Source organism: Lipotes vexillifer, unplaced genomic scaffold, assembly GCF_000442215.2.
Source record: "Lipotes vexillifer unplaced genomic scaffold, Lipotes_vexillifer_v1.1 scaffold1019, whole genome shotgun sequence".
Classification (NCBI taxonomy): Eukaryota; Metazoa; Chordata; class Mammalia; order Artiodactyla; family Lipotidae; genus Lipotes; species Lipotes vexillifer.
In genome coordinates, this window is record NW_006776835.1 from 412,149 (window position 1) to 429,229 (window position 17,081).

The following is a 17,081-nucleotide window of genomic DNA, read 5'->3' on the forward strand; positions in this document are numbered from 1 at the left end:
GGTACGCGGGCCTCTCACTGTTGTGGCCTCTCCCGTTGCAGAGCACAGGCTCCGGACGCGCAGGCTGAGCGGCCATGGCCAGCGGGCCCAGCCGCTTCGCGGCATGTGGGATCTTCCCAGACCAGGGCACGAACCCGTGTCCCCTGCATCGGCAGGTGGACTCTCAACCACTGCGCCACCAGGGAAGCCCTAGGAGGTCTTTATTTGTAACTGCAATCTCCACTTACTGAAAGTTTAGCCTATTTCTCTTACATCCTCAATAACAAAGACAAAACAGCTCCCGAATAACCTGTGGATACTATAACAGCTGTCTTCAAATAACAAAGCTATTCAGTCATTTCTTAAACTTCCTTTATTCAGGCAAAGTAATTAAAATTTTTTTAACCTTTCCTCACTGGTCCTATTTTTTAGTTAGTTGATCATCCCTGAAAGCTCTTCCTGAACCCACTTGAAGTTTCCTGCATTTTTCTTAAAATATAGAATCCATAAATCACAGAATTCAGAACTTTCCTTGAAGTTATCTAGTCTACACCTTTGCTTCTAGGAAGGTTTTATCTAAATCAATTCAGGCAGTCTAGAATACTTCAAAACCCTAAGGAGCTCTATGAAAGAACTCATACCCTTCTCTGATTGCAAAATCAGCAAGCATCAGAGTTGGCTTTCAAGTTTCTCAAGATTCTGGTATTCCAAAAAAATGTATTTAAGACTATACTGTAGAGTCACTTCCTTATTCATTTATCTCTTCAGCTACAGAGTCTCCATTCAGGTTTTAGATCTTCTAATATATCACCATCAAAGCAGCCAATTTCAGAATTTGTCTTTTAGCAAAATCATTAATAATTCACAAGAAACCAAAAGAGACAGTGATGACAAATTGATATGGAACCAGAGGTTGATCTAAACACTAGAAAGAGGAGTGTTCTTTCTGGAGAAATAGTCTTGAATTCTAACAAACCACAAGAGTCAATAAATTTTAAAAAACACAGATCCTTCTTCAAACATAATACATTCAAACTTCATACTGGAAACATTAATAGGAAATATTCAATCTGATCTTGGGTAAATAAGTTAACAGATTAAAAAAAGCAATATCTCTTTAGAGTTATAGGGCTAAAAGTGGGTGTACACATCACATATATTCAGACATGAGGGGCTTTTTATCACAGACGGAAGGACTTACATCCTTCAGCCAACCCCTTCAGCACGTAGTTGTAGCCTGCTCAACCAACTGGAGCTTCAAGTGCTCTTCTGAAAGCACTATGAATAAAGGACACTGCAAACAATCTATAAGACTGTAAAAGGCAGTAGGATTAGCAGCATGGAGAGAAAACTTTTTAAACAACGGTTAGAAAACCTCTGTTAAAAAGAACCCCAGGGCTTCCCTGGTGGCGCAGTGGTTGAGAGTCCTCCTGCTGATGCAGGGGAACATGGGTTCGTGCCCCGGTCCGGGAAGATGCCACATGCTGCGGAGCGGCTGGGCCCATGAGCCATGGCTGCTGAGCCTGCGCGTCTGGAGCCTGTGCTCCGCAACGGGAGAGGCCACAGCGGTGAGAGGTTCGCGTACCAAAAAAAAAAAAAAAAAAAAAGAGAACCCCAGAAACCTCGGCGATAGGGGTAAAGGAGGGGTTCATCACACTAGTTTGTTTACACTGTATCTGATTTTTAAAAAAATGTTCCTAGAAATCCAAGAAACAAGAGCCCACAATGAAGATCCAAACAAAGTAGAACTGAAACACTACCAGCAAGGGCTTCCTTGTATTTCTGTGCCAGATGCTGATTACACTTCCACAGAGGGCTGGCTATTTACCAGAATCATGGTTATTCTGGGACACACACGCCTGCCTGAAATCCTAAACTGACAGCAGACGGCTACCTTGTAGGACTGTAATGCTTAAGGCAAATTTTGCTGTTACAGTGAAAAGAGCTCAATTACTGCCATCATATCTCCCACAGAGAATACAGCCCCACAGCAAGAGAGGAGGCCCATAGACAAGATTGTCATCCTCTAAAAAGCCTTTATTTAAGGTTTATTTGAAAGAGAAATGAGGTACTGAGGCACACCATACTAGATGACATGAAGTCTATCTACCTTTAACTCTTGGCCATACAAAGAATAAAACTTTAATAAAATGTAAGTGAAATGCAACAGTCAGTCATGTCAATAATGTTATGCAACCTTATCTAAACAGGTCGACTAGTATGAACCTGGAAAGAGAAATCTAGATAGAATGAGTTGCTCCTAACAGAAAGCCTCAGAAGAAGTCTTGATGAATAAGGGGACAATAACAAATATACAGTATTGAGGCAACATTTTAAAGTGTTTTAGGGGCTGCTTCTCCCTATTACTAGTCCCAAAGAATCAAAATTATTCCAGCTTGGGGCTTCCCTGGTGGCGCAGCGGTTGGGAGTCCACCTGCTGATGCAGGGGACGCAGGTTCGTGCCCCGGTCCGGGAGGATCCTGCGTGCCGCGGAGCGGCTGGGCCCGTGAGCCATGGCTGCTGGGCCTGCGCGTCCGGAGCCTGTGCTCCGCAGCAGAAGAGGTTGCAGCGGTGGGAGGCCCGCGTACCGCAAAAAAAGAAAAAAAAAAAATGATTCCAACTTAACAAAACAATAAAACAGAAAAAGTAAAAAAGAGATGAACTAGATAACACTTTCACAGAATAATCAAATTCCCATAAATAAAAATATACAGTTAATTCCTTGACATTCAAGCTGAGAAAAATATTTGGTCTGCATTGTTACATGCATCGTCTCTCTTCCTGCTCCCATTTCTCCAACAAAAGTTCCAAGTCAACAAACAGAACACTTGGTTCCCAAGGAGCTACCTGCTCTAAGACCTGCTCCCTGTCCACCTCTTTGTAGAGAAACTAATCTGATGCCTGTCAGTTCTTCACAGGACAACTCTAACTCCTCCACAGACAAGCTTGATGAGAGGAAAGGAGCGACCACAGAGCAGGTGTGGATGTGGTAGGGGCAATTCATTAGAAAAGAACAGCAATTACCACAAGATACTTCCTTCAACTATTAACGCCTCTGCCTTCCAACTAATAAAGCCCAAAACTACCTTCAGATCCTGGGAAATGTACTAGGATTTATTAGGAGGACAATATTTATACAGTTTCATAGAAACTAGTTATATAAAGCATTTCATATGGCTAGAAATGGTTTTTCATCAACCTTAAATATAAGATAAAGAACTGTTTCTTCTAAAACTATTAATCCTTAAAAATAATAGAATTATTATTTTTTAACAGGATGTTATTTTCAATGACTAGGTTAGTTATTCATAAGATTAGCAATGACAAAACCAATTGAACTCTTTTCTTCAAATCTGACCACGTAATGTGTTTTTCACGTTTGACAGCTTTTTAAGGCAATGATTAGATGATCACATTTGGAAGTATATTAATAAATACCTTACATTTTTAAAATGGATCAGTCATATTCAAGAATAAGAAAATTATAAAAAAAAATAGCACTGTGAAAGGTACAAAGTGTACAGCAGTTACTAGGGGTTTTTTTTCCTTCCAGCTATGTTTTATTAACTTTTTTTGATTTATCATTGCTAACACTATAGTTAGCATCCTCTAACTATATAGTGTTTTACAGTATACAGTGATTCATCACTGTAACACTATATATATTTGAAGGAAATGACTATGTGGGATCATATGCAAGGAAAAATAACATTAGTGTTTTTGTGAATGGTTACAATTATTTCCTGTAAAAAGATATGTGAAGGGTGAGAGCACTAAAACATAATTACCACAAATATAGATTCTACTCACCAGTTTGATAGCTACATATTCATTGGTGTAGAGATTTTTACCTAGGGGAAAAGCAGAATGTATGTTTTAGTGACATTTATTCTGGGAAATGCAAAGCAAAATCTTAGCTTACAGGGTCATGAGAAAGGTCACATTCCCAATGCTATTCACATATATGAAACATGATTTGTAAGTGAAAAGCCAAACAGAGATAATGAGACCCAGCAAGACAAGAACAAAAACAGCTTGAGAATTTGAAAATTTAAGCTAGACATGAGAATCTTTTATTTTAAAGAAAACAAATCTCGGGGACTTCCCTGGTGGTCCAGTAGTTAAGATTCCACGCTCCCAATGCAGGGAGCCAGGGTTTCATCTCTGGTCAGAGAACTTGATCCTGCATGCATACCTCAGCTAAGAAGTCTGCATGCCACAACTAAGAGCCCACATGAGGCAACAAAGATCCCGCATGCCACAACTAAGACCTGGCGCAGCCAAATAAATAAATAAATATTTTAAAAAAGAGAAAGAAAACAAATCTCTTTGTCTGTCACACACACATTTTGTTATTTAATATTTCCCAACTATTGAGCTATGAGGCAACCCAAGAAGAAGAAATGCCAGAATTACAAAGATAGAGAGATTTTAACTCTTGGCACAAAAAACACAAACCCTCATTTTTCTAACTCACTGACAAGTAAGGTACTTTTATTTTTTGTCATGGTATTTAGTATCAACTTTAGTTGGCATAAAGGACAGTGTGAAATAAAACCAATTTTTGGCCTACTCCTTTTGGAAAACTCATCTACTGTCTCTAAGTAGATGATTCTCAAAGCTGTTTTGACTCTTCACCAGAACTCAAGCTCTACATCTTCACCTATATGCAGAAACAGCTCTCCACCCAGACAACACTTAACTCAAAGTTCTTCCTGCAGTTGTAACCTTTTTCCTCTCAACTTCTCTACTTATAGAAATGGAATCAATATTCTTCTGTACTAGACATCTAGAGTCAGAACTTGGGGTGAGTATAAGAGCAACAACCATCAGTTAGTGAGCCTACACTACATGCTGGGTACTTAGCTACCTTTACCTCTTCAACTCCATTGGTCCTTGAAGGCTAATTTTAATTCCTTGTGAGGGCTTAGTATAGACCATATAGCTCAGCCACTGCACTGGACTACACATTGCTTCTTATATATTTGTTCTATCTTATTCAGCTGGACTATAAATATCTTGAGAGTAGAGATTTTATTTAATGGATCTATCAATGTCCTATGGTGCTTAAGACCATGTTCTGCACATCTCAGACACTCAAAACCTTGACTGATTTAAAGTTATAATTACGTATAGTAATGACTACTTTTTTTTTTTTATTTTTTATTTTTTTTTAACATCTTTATTGGGGTATAATTGCTTTACAATGGTGTGTTAGTTTCTGCTTTATAACAGAGTGAGTCAGTTATACATATATATATGTTCCCATATCTCTTCCCTCTTTGAGTAATGACTACTTTTTAAATAATACATGTAGGTAAAGGTTATATATACACATAAACATACATATATATATATATGTACATAGCTGAATATATATGCATGGAAAAGGATACAGAAAGATGTACATTAAGGTATTAAGATGACTGTTTCTGGGCTTCCCTGGTGGCGCAGTGGTTGAGAGTCTGCCTGCTGATGCAGGGGACGCGGGTTCGTGCCCTGGTCCGGGAAGATCCCACATGCCGCGGAGCGGCTGGGCCCGTGAGCCATGGCCGCTGAGCCTGCGCATCCGGAGCCCGTGCTCCGCAACGGGAGAGGCCACAACAGTGAGAGGCCCACGTACCGCAAAAAAAAAAAGATGACTGTTTCTAATTTTCATATAATATAGGTTACTATATTATACAAACCCTGCATTTTGGGAACAAAAGGCTGTTTGTAATATTGGTTATTTTTAACAAGCTCTAGACAATAGATGGCCATTATACTTTTAATACAGTTAAAATTACACCATTATACTTTTAATACTGTTATCAGTTTTCCCAGTACTTTTATGTGGAGAAGAGCACACTGATTTAGGAATAACTTCTGTCTGCAAACAACATTAATAGAGAGGATTCACAGGTTGCCAGACAAACACCTAAGACATTATAAGATGAATAACTTCTTTTATAAAGGAGCAAAAGTAGAAAATAGCCATTTTTTCCCCTCTCTGTATTAATTGCATTAAGTTCTAAAAGTTAATTTGTGTTTCTGATTAATGTTCCCACCAAAATCATTTAAAAAAATACATTTGATGAAACTGTGAAAAGGATACCAACAACCGGAGAGGACGAGATGAGGTAGTAACAGCCAGCTCACAGGCAGATTAAAACTCCAGCTTGGCCACAGACTTCTTGCATGCGAGATAGGATGCTGCATAAAGATTTTTCAGGAAAGCCCTTCCCAGCACTGTATAAGCACTGTTATTGTGATCTAAAACTTATTTTAGCAAAGGGCTAACCCTAAAAACTTATTACTGCTTAGAGGAAAATGGTCAAGTTTAAAACTGTAAATGTATTTGGGGAGGGGGATGTCTTTCCGAATTGGACACCCCCCCCCCAGTTTTAGCAGTAAGAATTACTGGGGGGTAGGGAAGTAGGGCCACCGAAATTCAGCCCTTACTCATTTAGAGTACAATATGACTTCACTGTTAAAGAATTAAATTAATTTTTGAAGTATATGCTTGAAGTGACAGATCTTTAATTCAAATAGATTACAACTTTTCAAATGAATTGAGATGGTGGTATCAGTGTAAGCCTAGTAATCAATCTGGATTCTGATCTGTGAGCAAGAAAAGAGAGAAGGCAATCACAGGAGTCTCAGAAAGGATGTACTTTCCTTTTTCTCCCACCATCTCCCCACAGGGTGTGAAAAAATGAGTAGAATTTCAACAGTTGAAGAAGGGAGAAAAACACATCTCAGGGAGAAGAAACTGTATGAGCAAAACAATAAAAATGAGAAAACAGATGGTTTAGGAAGAGAATGGGCGATGGTCTTGGGGTAGATGGTCTGTAAGTTGCACCATGAAGATCAGGAAGGGGTAGGGATGGGCAAGGAGTGGTTAGGGCAGCAAAAGAAACTTCGAAAAGTAAGGGTGAGTCCACATTAGGAAAGTCCTCAACGCCATCTTAAAGCTTAAAATGAAAGGTTTCTGAGTAGGGTAGTGACATGATCAGATCTCTGATTCAGAACAACTATACCTCCTTTGTAAAGAGGTATAAAAGATTAACCAGAAAAATAAGACACCAGAGGTAAGGGAAAGTATTTGAGTATTTAATACCCCTCATATGCAAATATCAGACACCTAAGATGAGCAACACTCACTTCTCACCCTTCAGAGACTGTATTCTAGATCCTCACACAAGACCCTGCACATGGTGCCTCAAAGTTTGATAAATAAATCACATAAAGTGATAAGTGTTAAAAAAAAGAAAAATGAACAAGTCAGTAGATGACTTAGATGAGGGAGGGTAAAGCATTTGGACACAAATGGCACTTGAAGTGAGCCTCTGAGGACGAACAGGAGAGAATAAAGAGCACTTCTTATAAAAATACTACTTTGAACACTGAGGTGGAGAAATGATAGAAAACGCAGAGAATGTGATAAAGTATGAGTGGACCAATATGAAAGGAGCACAAAGCATATGGGGGAGAATGGTGAGAAATGAAGCCAGAAAAATCCATACGAACAGAGTATGAATAACCTTGAAAGCCAGCTTCTTACTCTGAAGTAAATACTTTTCCTAAATCCTCACTTTTTTTGAAGATTTGGGGGAATCTTTTTTTTTTTAAATAGTAAAACAAACTTGCTATATTATAGAAATCGTGCAGGGACTTCCCTGGTGGCTTGGTGGTTAAGAATGCGCCTGCCAATGCAGGGGGCACGGGTTCGAGCCCTGGTCTGGGAGGATTCCACGTGCCACGGAGCAACTGGACCTGTGAGCCACAACTACTGAGACCATGTGCCACAACTGCTGAAGCCCGTGCGCCTAGAGCCTGTGCTCTGCAACGGGAGAGGCCACTGCAATGAGAGGCCCATGCACCACAGCGAAGGCCCACACGCAGCAACGAGGACCCAACGCAGCCAAAAAAAAAAAGGAAAGAAAGAAATCCTCATAGTTTTCTTTTGGAGGAAAAACAAACAAACAACCAAACAAGAGTTCAAAGAAATCCCAGGCACTTATGGATCTGCTTATTCCAGAGTCTAGGAGGCCTCACGAATCAGAGGGGAACCTTTTCCTCATTTTCCCTGTGTTCAGCTGGGCAGCCCAGTTTTCACAGCTCAGTTTACCTTCAACAGTGTGACCTTTACATCTCCTGTGAAGGTGGGAAAGAGTAGCTGCCAGGCGATGCCAGGGAAGGAGGGGATTTAGTGATACACCTGCTCCATATATATATATGTATATACTTGCAACTAATCTTCCTGTTTTTAGCACCTTCTGCATCCCAACTTTTTGAAATTCCTACTGGCTCCAATTCTTGAACTTATTGATATCTGGTGTATTTTATGTTTCAAACTGGCCTACCCATTAAATCATTCAGCTTTCTCTGGACTGCTAAATTAGTTACCACTTAACTGCTTTCCAGCGTCCAGAATTTTGTTAAAATTTCTCACCTGTTTTTATCCTCTCTCTCTCTCTCTCTCTCTTTTTGGTTCCTGGTGGTTTTTATGCCTTTAAAAAAAATCCCTTTTCTAAATATACATTATAAAACTGAGGCGGTGGATTTCCCCTGGTGGTGCAGTGGTTAAGAATCCACCTGCCAATGCAGGGGACACAGGTTTGAGCCCTGGGCCAGGAAGATCCCACATGCCGCGGAGCAACTTAGCCCATGCGCCACAACTACTGAGCCTGCCGCTCTAGAGCCCGCAAGCCACAACTACTGAGCCCATGTGTCACAACTACTGAGAAGCCCGTGCACCACAATGAAGAGTTGCCCCCGCCCACTGCAACTAGAGAAAGCTCACGCGCAGCAACGAAGACCCAATACAGTCAAAAATAATAAATAAATTAATTTAAAAAAATAAAATAAAATAAAACTGAGGCAGCACTCAGTTTCATCAACTTACACATATATTATAATTAGTTATTCATGCATCTTTTTACCTCCACTAGGCAGTGAATTTCCTAAGGACAAGAATGTTCCACTCATCTGTTTATCTCTAACGACCAACATGGTATCTGATATATAGTAGGTAACAGATGCTTGCTGAAGTGAACCAAATTGACTTGATACACAGAGAAGGTTCTTCTGAGAAAGTTTTAGGGAATTTAAAAAAAATTTAGTTTAGGGCAATTAAAAAAAAATTTAAAACTTTCTCTTCTGAGAAAGTTTTAGGGCAATTAAAAAAACATTTAGTTTAGAATCAGATTATGGATAATCCTAAATGCGAATACAGGAGTTTTGACTTCATTATTCAGCTTGTGAAATCACCAAAGATATTTGTGCTAAGAGGAAACGTATAGTGGTGAAAGTTGTATTTTAAAAATACTAATCTGGTCCCAATGTATACAATAAAAGAGACAAGAATGCCTACGAAGAAAATGAATAGGAAGTTTTTATAGTAAAACATTTAAAGAATAACATCTACCACACAGTGTGGTTATGATGATTACATGAGTTAGAATATGTGAAAGTACTTTGTAAACTGCAATGTCCTAGATAACTCTAATTTTTATGACTGCTATTATCACGGCAGGTATGATGCAATAATTCCTGGAAGATAACTTTAAAAAATAGGATTTATAATCAAGGCATTTAGAAGAAAAAACTAACAACCTTTGGATTACATATAAACATGAGGGAAAAGGAAAATAGAAGGGTTACAGTTGATGCTCTTAATTAGAGGAGAACAGAAAGAAAACCAGGAGAGTAGGCAACGATCGTTTCACTCTACCATGATGCCTTCCTCCAAGTTCTCACTAAACCGAAAAGCAGCAGAGAAATTATGAAATGCCTCTCAGCTTCAATTTTCGTACCTGTATAAAAGAATATAAACACAGAAGCATAATGACACAGCTTATGTAACACCAAACATGATAGCTAATACATGACAAAATGCTAGCTTGCTTTTGTTTGCTTACTTTCTCTGCTTATTTCAAAACAAGCTGAATATGTCACCCTCTTAAAAAGCAATTATCCTTATTCCTAAGAGGCCCCGGAGGTGACTAGATAATTCTCCTGAGCTATGCATCATTCAAATGAATTCCTTTGCCAGGGGGCATCATTAAGACTGAAGAGGTCAGGGGAATTCCCTGGCGGTCCAATGGTTAGGACTCCACGCTTTGTCGTGGCCTGGGGTGAATCCCTGGTCAGGGAACTAAGATCACAGAAGCCATGCGGTGTGGCAAAAAAAAAAAAAGAAGACTAAGAGGTCAATACAAAACACAGCCAAGTGGAAGGCTAGACAAACACTAAGCCACTATTCTCAGTGACACACAAAAATTTTGCTCTGGAAGAATTTAATTACAAAGATAGAGGGTTACAATCCTGCCCATTTAAAATGAATGACTGCTTCATCTTACAAAAAATTATATATATATATGAATGATATATCAATAAATGTGAGAAAGGCAGTTCACTGAACAGAAAAATACCATTGATGAGGTGGCATAATCCCAAGCACTCAAAGCTTTTAGTTGCTGTACAAAATCCACAATGCTTCCCAAGGTCACTTCCTGGCTATGGGTTCTTTTATCATTAATGTAAAAGAAACTGCATTACATAGTAGTTTTGGGAGCTATACATCCAAACTCAGCCCTTTTGAAGCAGCAGTCTTAGATGTGAAGCTACCCATAAAATCCACTGCATGAAGACTTCCTGTTTCAGTAAATCTCCTACAGAGACAACATTTATGGTAAGCTTCATCAGACAAAGCACGATTTCAAAGAACCAGCAGGTGTCAGTTCTCAGAGTCACGCTGATAAAGGAACATACAAGCCTCAGTTCCCAGTTTAGTTAGATCTCCAGCTGTCAGATTTTTTGCCGTAAAGTGAAAGTAGTACATTTATAAATTACTACCTAGAACTTGTCAGAAAAAAAAAAAAAATCCAGCCAAATGAATGTGAGGCAATTATTAGTTAAAACAAGAAACCGATCTATGGTTCAAGATGGTGGAGCAGAAGGACGTGCTCTCACTCCCTCTTGTGAGATCACTGGAATCGTAACTAACTGCTGAACAATCATCGACAGGAAGACACTGGAACTCACCAAAAAAGATACCCCAAATCCAAAGACAAAGGAGAAGCCACAGTGAGACGGTAGGAGGGGCGCAATCACAATAAAATCAAATCCCATAACTGCTGGGTGGGTGACTCACAAACTGGAGAACACTTATACCACAGAAGTCCAACCACTGGAGTGAAGGTTCTGAGCCCCACGTCAGGCTTCCCAACCTGGGGGTCTGACAACGGGAGGAGGAATTCCTAGAGAATCACACATTGAAGGCTAGCGGGATTTGATTACAGGACTCGGGGAAACAGAGGCTCCACTCTTGGAGGGCACACACAAAGTAGTGTGAGCATCGGGACACAGGGGAAGGAGCAGTGACCCCAGGGGAGACTGACCCAGAACTACCTGCTAGCGTTGGAGGATCTCCTGCAGAGGCGGGGGCGGGGGGGCAGCTGTGGCTCACCACAAGGACAAGGACATTGGCAGCAGAAGTTCTAGGAAGTACTCCTTGGCACGAGCCCTCCCAGAGTCCACCATTAGCCCCACCAAAGAGCCCGGGTAGGCTCCAGTGTTGGGTCGCCTCAGGCCAAACAACAGGGAGGGAACCCAGCCCCATCCATTAGCAGACAAGCAGATTAAAGTTTTACTGAGCTCTGCCCAAAAGAGCAACAGCGGGCTCTACACACCACCACTCCCTCCCATCAGGAAACTTGCACAAGCCTCACAGACAGACTCATCCACCAGAGGGCAAACAGCAGAAGCAAGAAGAACTACAATCCTCCAGCCTGTGGAACAAAAACCACATTCACAGAAAGACAGACAAGATGAAAAGGCAGAGGGCTATGTACCAGATGAAGGAACAAGATAAAACCCCAGAAAAACAACTAAATGAAATGGAGATAGGCAACCTTCTAGAAACAGAATTCAGAATAATGATAGTGAAGATGATCTAGGGCCTCGGAAAAAGAATGGAGGCAAAGATCGAGAAGATGCAAGAAATGTTTAACAAAGACCTAGAAGAATTAAAGAACAAACAAACAGAGATGAACAATACAATAACTGAAATGAAAAATACACTAGAAGGAATCAATAGCAGAATAACTGAGGTAGAAGAACGGATAAGTGACCTGAAGAAAGAATGGTGGAATTCACTGCTGCAGAACAGAATAAAGAAAAAGGAATGAAAAGAAATGAAGACAGCCTAAGAGACCTCTGGGACAACATTAAACACAACAACATTCGCATTATACGGGTCCCAGAAGGAGAAGAGAGAGAGAAAGTACCCAAGAAAATATTAGAAGCGATTATAGTCGAAAACTTCCCTAACAGTGGAAAGGAAATAGCCATCCAAGTCCAGGAAGCACAGAGAGTCTCATACAGGATAAACCCGAGGAGAAACACACCGAGACACATAGTAATCAAATTGGCAAAAGTTAAAGACAAAGAAAAATTATTGAAAGCAACAAGGGAAAAATGACAACATACAAGAGAACTTCCATAAGGTTACCAGCTGATTTCTCAGCAGAAACTCTACAAGCCAGAAGGGAGTGGCATGATATATTTAAAGTGATGAAAGGGAAGAACCTACAACCAAGATTACTCTACCCAGCAAGGATCTCATTCAGATTTGATGGAGAAATCAAAAGCTTTACAGACAAGCAAAAGCTAAGAGATTTCAGCACCACCAAACCAGCTCTACAACAAATGCTAAAGGAACTTCTCTAAGTGGGAAACACAAGAGAAGAAAAGGGCCTACAAAAACAAACCCAAAACAATTAAGAAAATGATACTAGGAACATACATGTCAATAATTACCCAAAACATGAATGGATTAAATGCTCCAACCAAAAGACACAGGCTTGCTGAATCGATACAAAAACAAGACCCATATATATGCTGTCTACAGGAGACCCACTTCAGACCTAGGGACACATACAGACTGAAAGTGAGGGCATGGAAAAAGATATTCCATGCAAATGGAAATCAAAGGAAAGCTGGAGAAGCAATACTCATATCAGATAAAATACTATAAAATAAAGAATGTTACAAAAGACAAGGAAGGACACTACATAATGATCAAGAGATCAGTTCAACAAGAAGATATAACAATTATAAATATATATGCACCCAAAATAGGAGCACCTCTATACATAAGGCAACTGCTAACAGCTATAAAAGAGGAAATCGATAGTAACACAATAATAGTGGGGGACTTTAACACCTCACACCAGTGGACAGATCATCCAAACAGAATATTAATACGGAAACACAAGCTTTAAATAACATGATAGACCAGATAGATTTAATTGATATTTATAGGACACTCCATCCAAAAACAGCAGATTACACTTTCTTCTCAAGTGCGCACAGAACATTCTCCAGGATAGGTCACATTTGGGTCACAAATCAAGCCTCAGTCAAATTAAGAAAATTGAAATCATATCAAGCACCTTTTCTGACCACAACGCTATGAGATTAGAAATCAATTACAGGGAAAAAAACGTAAAAAACACAAACACATGGAGGCTAAAAACTACGTTTACTAAATAACCAAGAGGTCACTGAAGAAATCAAAGATGAAATCAAAAAATACCTAGAGACACATGACAATGAAAACACGACGATCCAAAACCTATAGGATGCAGCAAAATCAGTTCTAAGAGGGAAGTTTATAGCAATACAAGCCTACCTCAAGAAACAAGAAAAATCTCAAATAAACAATCTAACCTTACACCTAAAAGAACTAGAGAAAGAAGAACAAACAAAACCCAAAGTTAGTAGAAGGAAAGAAATCATAAAGTTCAGAGCAGAAATAAATGAAATAGAAACAAAGAAAACAATAGCAAAGATCAATAAAACTAAAAGCTGGTTCTTTGAGAAGATAGACAAAATTGATAAACCATTAGCCAGACTCATCAAGAAAAACAGGAAGAGGACTCAAATCAACAAAATTAGAAATGAAAAAGGAGAAGTTACTACAGACACCGCAGAAATACAAAGCATCCTAAGAGACTACTACAAGCAACTCTACGCCAATAAAATGGACAACCTGGAAGAAATGGACAAATTCATAGACAGGTATAACCTTCCAAGACTGAACCAGGAAGAAATGGAAAATATGAACAGACCAATCACAAGTAATAAAATTGATACTGTGATTAAAAATCTTCCAAAAAACAAAAGTCCAGGACCAAATGGCTTCACAGGTGAATTCTATCAAACATTTAGATAAGAGCTAACACCCATCCTTCTCAAACTCTTCCAAAATATTGCAGAGGAAGGAACACCCCAAACTCATTCTATGAGGCCACCATCACCCTGACACCAAAACCAGACAAAGATACTACAAAAAAAGAAAATTACAGACCAATATCACTGATGAATATAGATGCAAAAATCCTCAGCAAAATACTAGCAAACAGAATCCAACAACACATTAAAAGGATCATACATCATGATCAAGTGGGATTTATCCCAGGGCTGTAAGGATTCTTCAAAATATGCAAATCAATCAATGGGATACACCATATTAACAAATTGAAGGATAAAAACCATATGATAATCTCTATAGATGCAGAAAAAGCTTTTGACAAATTCAACACCCATTTATGATAAAAACTCTCCAGAAAGTGGACATAGAGGGAACCTACTTCAAAATAATAAAGGCCACATATGACAAACCCACAGCAAACATCATTCTCAATGGTAAAAAACTGAAAGAATTTCCTCTAAGGTCAGGAACAAGACAGGGATGTCCACTCTCACCACTATTACTCAACATAGTTTTGAAAGTCCTAGCCACAGCAATCAGAGAAGAAAATAGAAATAAAAAGGAATGCAAGTTGGAAAAGAAGAAGTAAAACTGTCACTGTTTGCAGATGACATGATACTATACATAGAGAATCCTAAAGATGCCATCAGAAAACTACTAGAACTAATCAGTGAATTTGGTAGAGTTGCTGGATATAACATTAATGCACAGAAACGTCTTACCTTCCTATACACTAATGATGAAAAATCTGAAAGAGAGATTAAGGAAACACTCCCATTTACCACTGCAACAAAAAGAATAAGATACCTAGGAATAATCCTACCTAGGGAGACAAAAGAACTGTATGCAGAAAACTGTAAGACACTGATGAAAGGAATTAAAGATGATACCAACAGATGGAGAGATATACCATGTTCTTGGATTGGAAGAATCAATATTGTGAAAGTGACTATACTACCCAAAGCAATCTACAGCTTCAATGCAATCCCTATCAAATTACCCACGGCATTTTTTACAGAACTAGAACAAAAAATCTTAAAATTTGTATGGAGAAACAAAAGACCCCGAACAGCCAAAGCACTCTTGAGGACAAAAAATGGAGCTGGAGGAATCAGACTCCCTGACTTCAGACTATACTACAAAGCTACAGTCATCAAGACAATATGGTACTGGCACAAAAACAGAAATACAGATCAATGGAACAGGAGAGAAAGCCCAGAGATAAACCCACACACCTATGGTCAACTAATCTATGACAAAGGAGGTAAGGATATACAATGGAGAAAAGACAGTCTCTTCAGTAAAGTGGTGCTGGGAAAACTGGACAGCTACATGTAAAAAATGAAATTAAAACACCCTCTAATACTATATCCAAAAATAAACTCAAAATGTATTAGAGACCTAAATGTAAGACTGGACATTATAAAACTCTTAGAGGAAAACATAGGAAGAACACTCTTTGACATAAATCACAGCAAGATCTTTTTTGATCCACCTCCTAGAGTAATGGAAATAAAAACAAAAATAAACAAATGGGACCTACTGAAACTTAAAAGCTTTTGCACGGCAAAGGAAACATAAACAAGACGAGAGGCAACCCTCAGAATGGGAGAAAATATTTGCAAATGAATCAACGGACAAAGGATTAATCTCCAAAATATATAAACAGCTCATGCAGCTTAATATGAAAAAAACAAACAACCCAATCCAAAAATGGGCAGAAGACCTAAATAGACATTTCTCCAAGGAAGACATACAGATGGAGAGGAAGCACATGAAAAGCTGCTCAACATCACTAATTATTAGAGAAGTGCAAATCAAAACTACAATGAGGTATCACCTCATACCAGTTAGAATGGGCATCATCAGAAAATCTACAAACAACAAATGCTGGAGAGGGTGTGGAGAAAAGGGAACCCTCTTGTGCTGTTGGTGGGAATGTAAATTGATACAGCCACTATGGAGAACAGTATGGAGGTTCCTTAAAAAACGAAAAATAGAATTACCATATGACCCAGCAATCCCACTACTGGGTATATACCCAGAGAAATCCATAATTCAAAAAGACACATGCACCCCAATGTTCATTGTAGCACTATTTACAATAGCCAGGTCATGGAAGCAACCTAAATGCCCATCGACAGATGAATGGATAAAGAAGATGTGGTACATATATACAATGGAATATTACTCAGCCATAAAAAGGAATGAAATTGGGTCATTTGTAGAGACGTGGATGAATCTAGAGACTGTCATACAGAGTGAAGTAAGTCAGAAAGAGAAAAACAAATATCGTATATTAACGTGTATATGTGGAACCTAGAAAAATGGTACAGATGAACCAGTATGTAGGGCAGAAATTGAGACACAGATGAAGAGAACAAACATATGGACACCAAGGTGGGAAAGCAGAGGCAGGGGTGGTGGTGGTGGTGGGATGAATTGGGAGATTGGGATTAACATGTATACACTAATATGTATAAAATGGATAACTAATAAGAACCTGCTGTATAAAAAAATAAAGAAAATAAAATTAAAAAAAAAAATCAAACAAAAACCAAGAAACCACTTCTGAGTAATTCAGATTGTTTACCATGTCTATTTAAGGCAAAGAGGATGGCCTACTGCCTTCACCACCCAGACAGCATCTCTTTCAGTAGGCAGCATGATCAAGGGTAAGAAGATAATAAACACTACAACTTTAAAGAAAGAAGCCAGAGGTTTTTTTTATTTTTACTAACTTAATTCTACTAGTTTATTAGTACACTATGCAGAAAGATTTCCCAAATGGTTAGTAGTTAACAGCAAAGATAACTCCTTCTTTTTTTTTTTTTTTTTTTTT

At 38.9% G+C, this 17,081-nt stretch overlaps 1 protein-coding gene across 4 annotated transcripts in view; it reads right to left on the reverse strand.

Moving 5' to 3' along the window:
• The window catches only part of CSNK1G1 (casein kinase 1 gamma 1), a 104,082-nt gene that overhangs the window by 69,355 nt on the left and 17,646 nt on the right, over nucleotides 1-17,081 (reverse strand). For all 4 annotated transcript variants that reach the window (XM_007450704.1, XM_007450703.1, XM_007450701.1 and 1 more), the window contains exon 2: nucleotides 3,790-3,830. In XM_007450704.1, coding sequence (XP_007450766.1) covers nucleotides 3,790-3,830 — 41 coding nt within the window. The remainder of the gene's footprint in view (nucleotides 1-3,789; nucleotides 3,831-17,081) is intronic.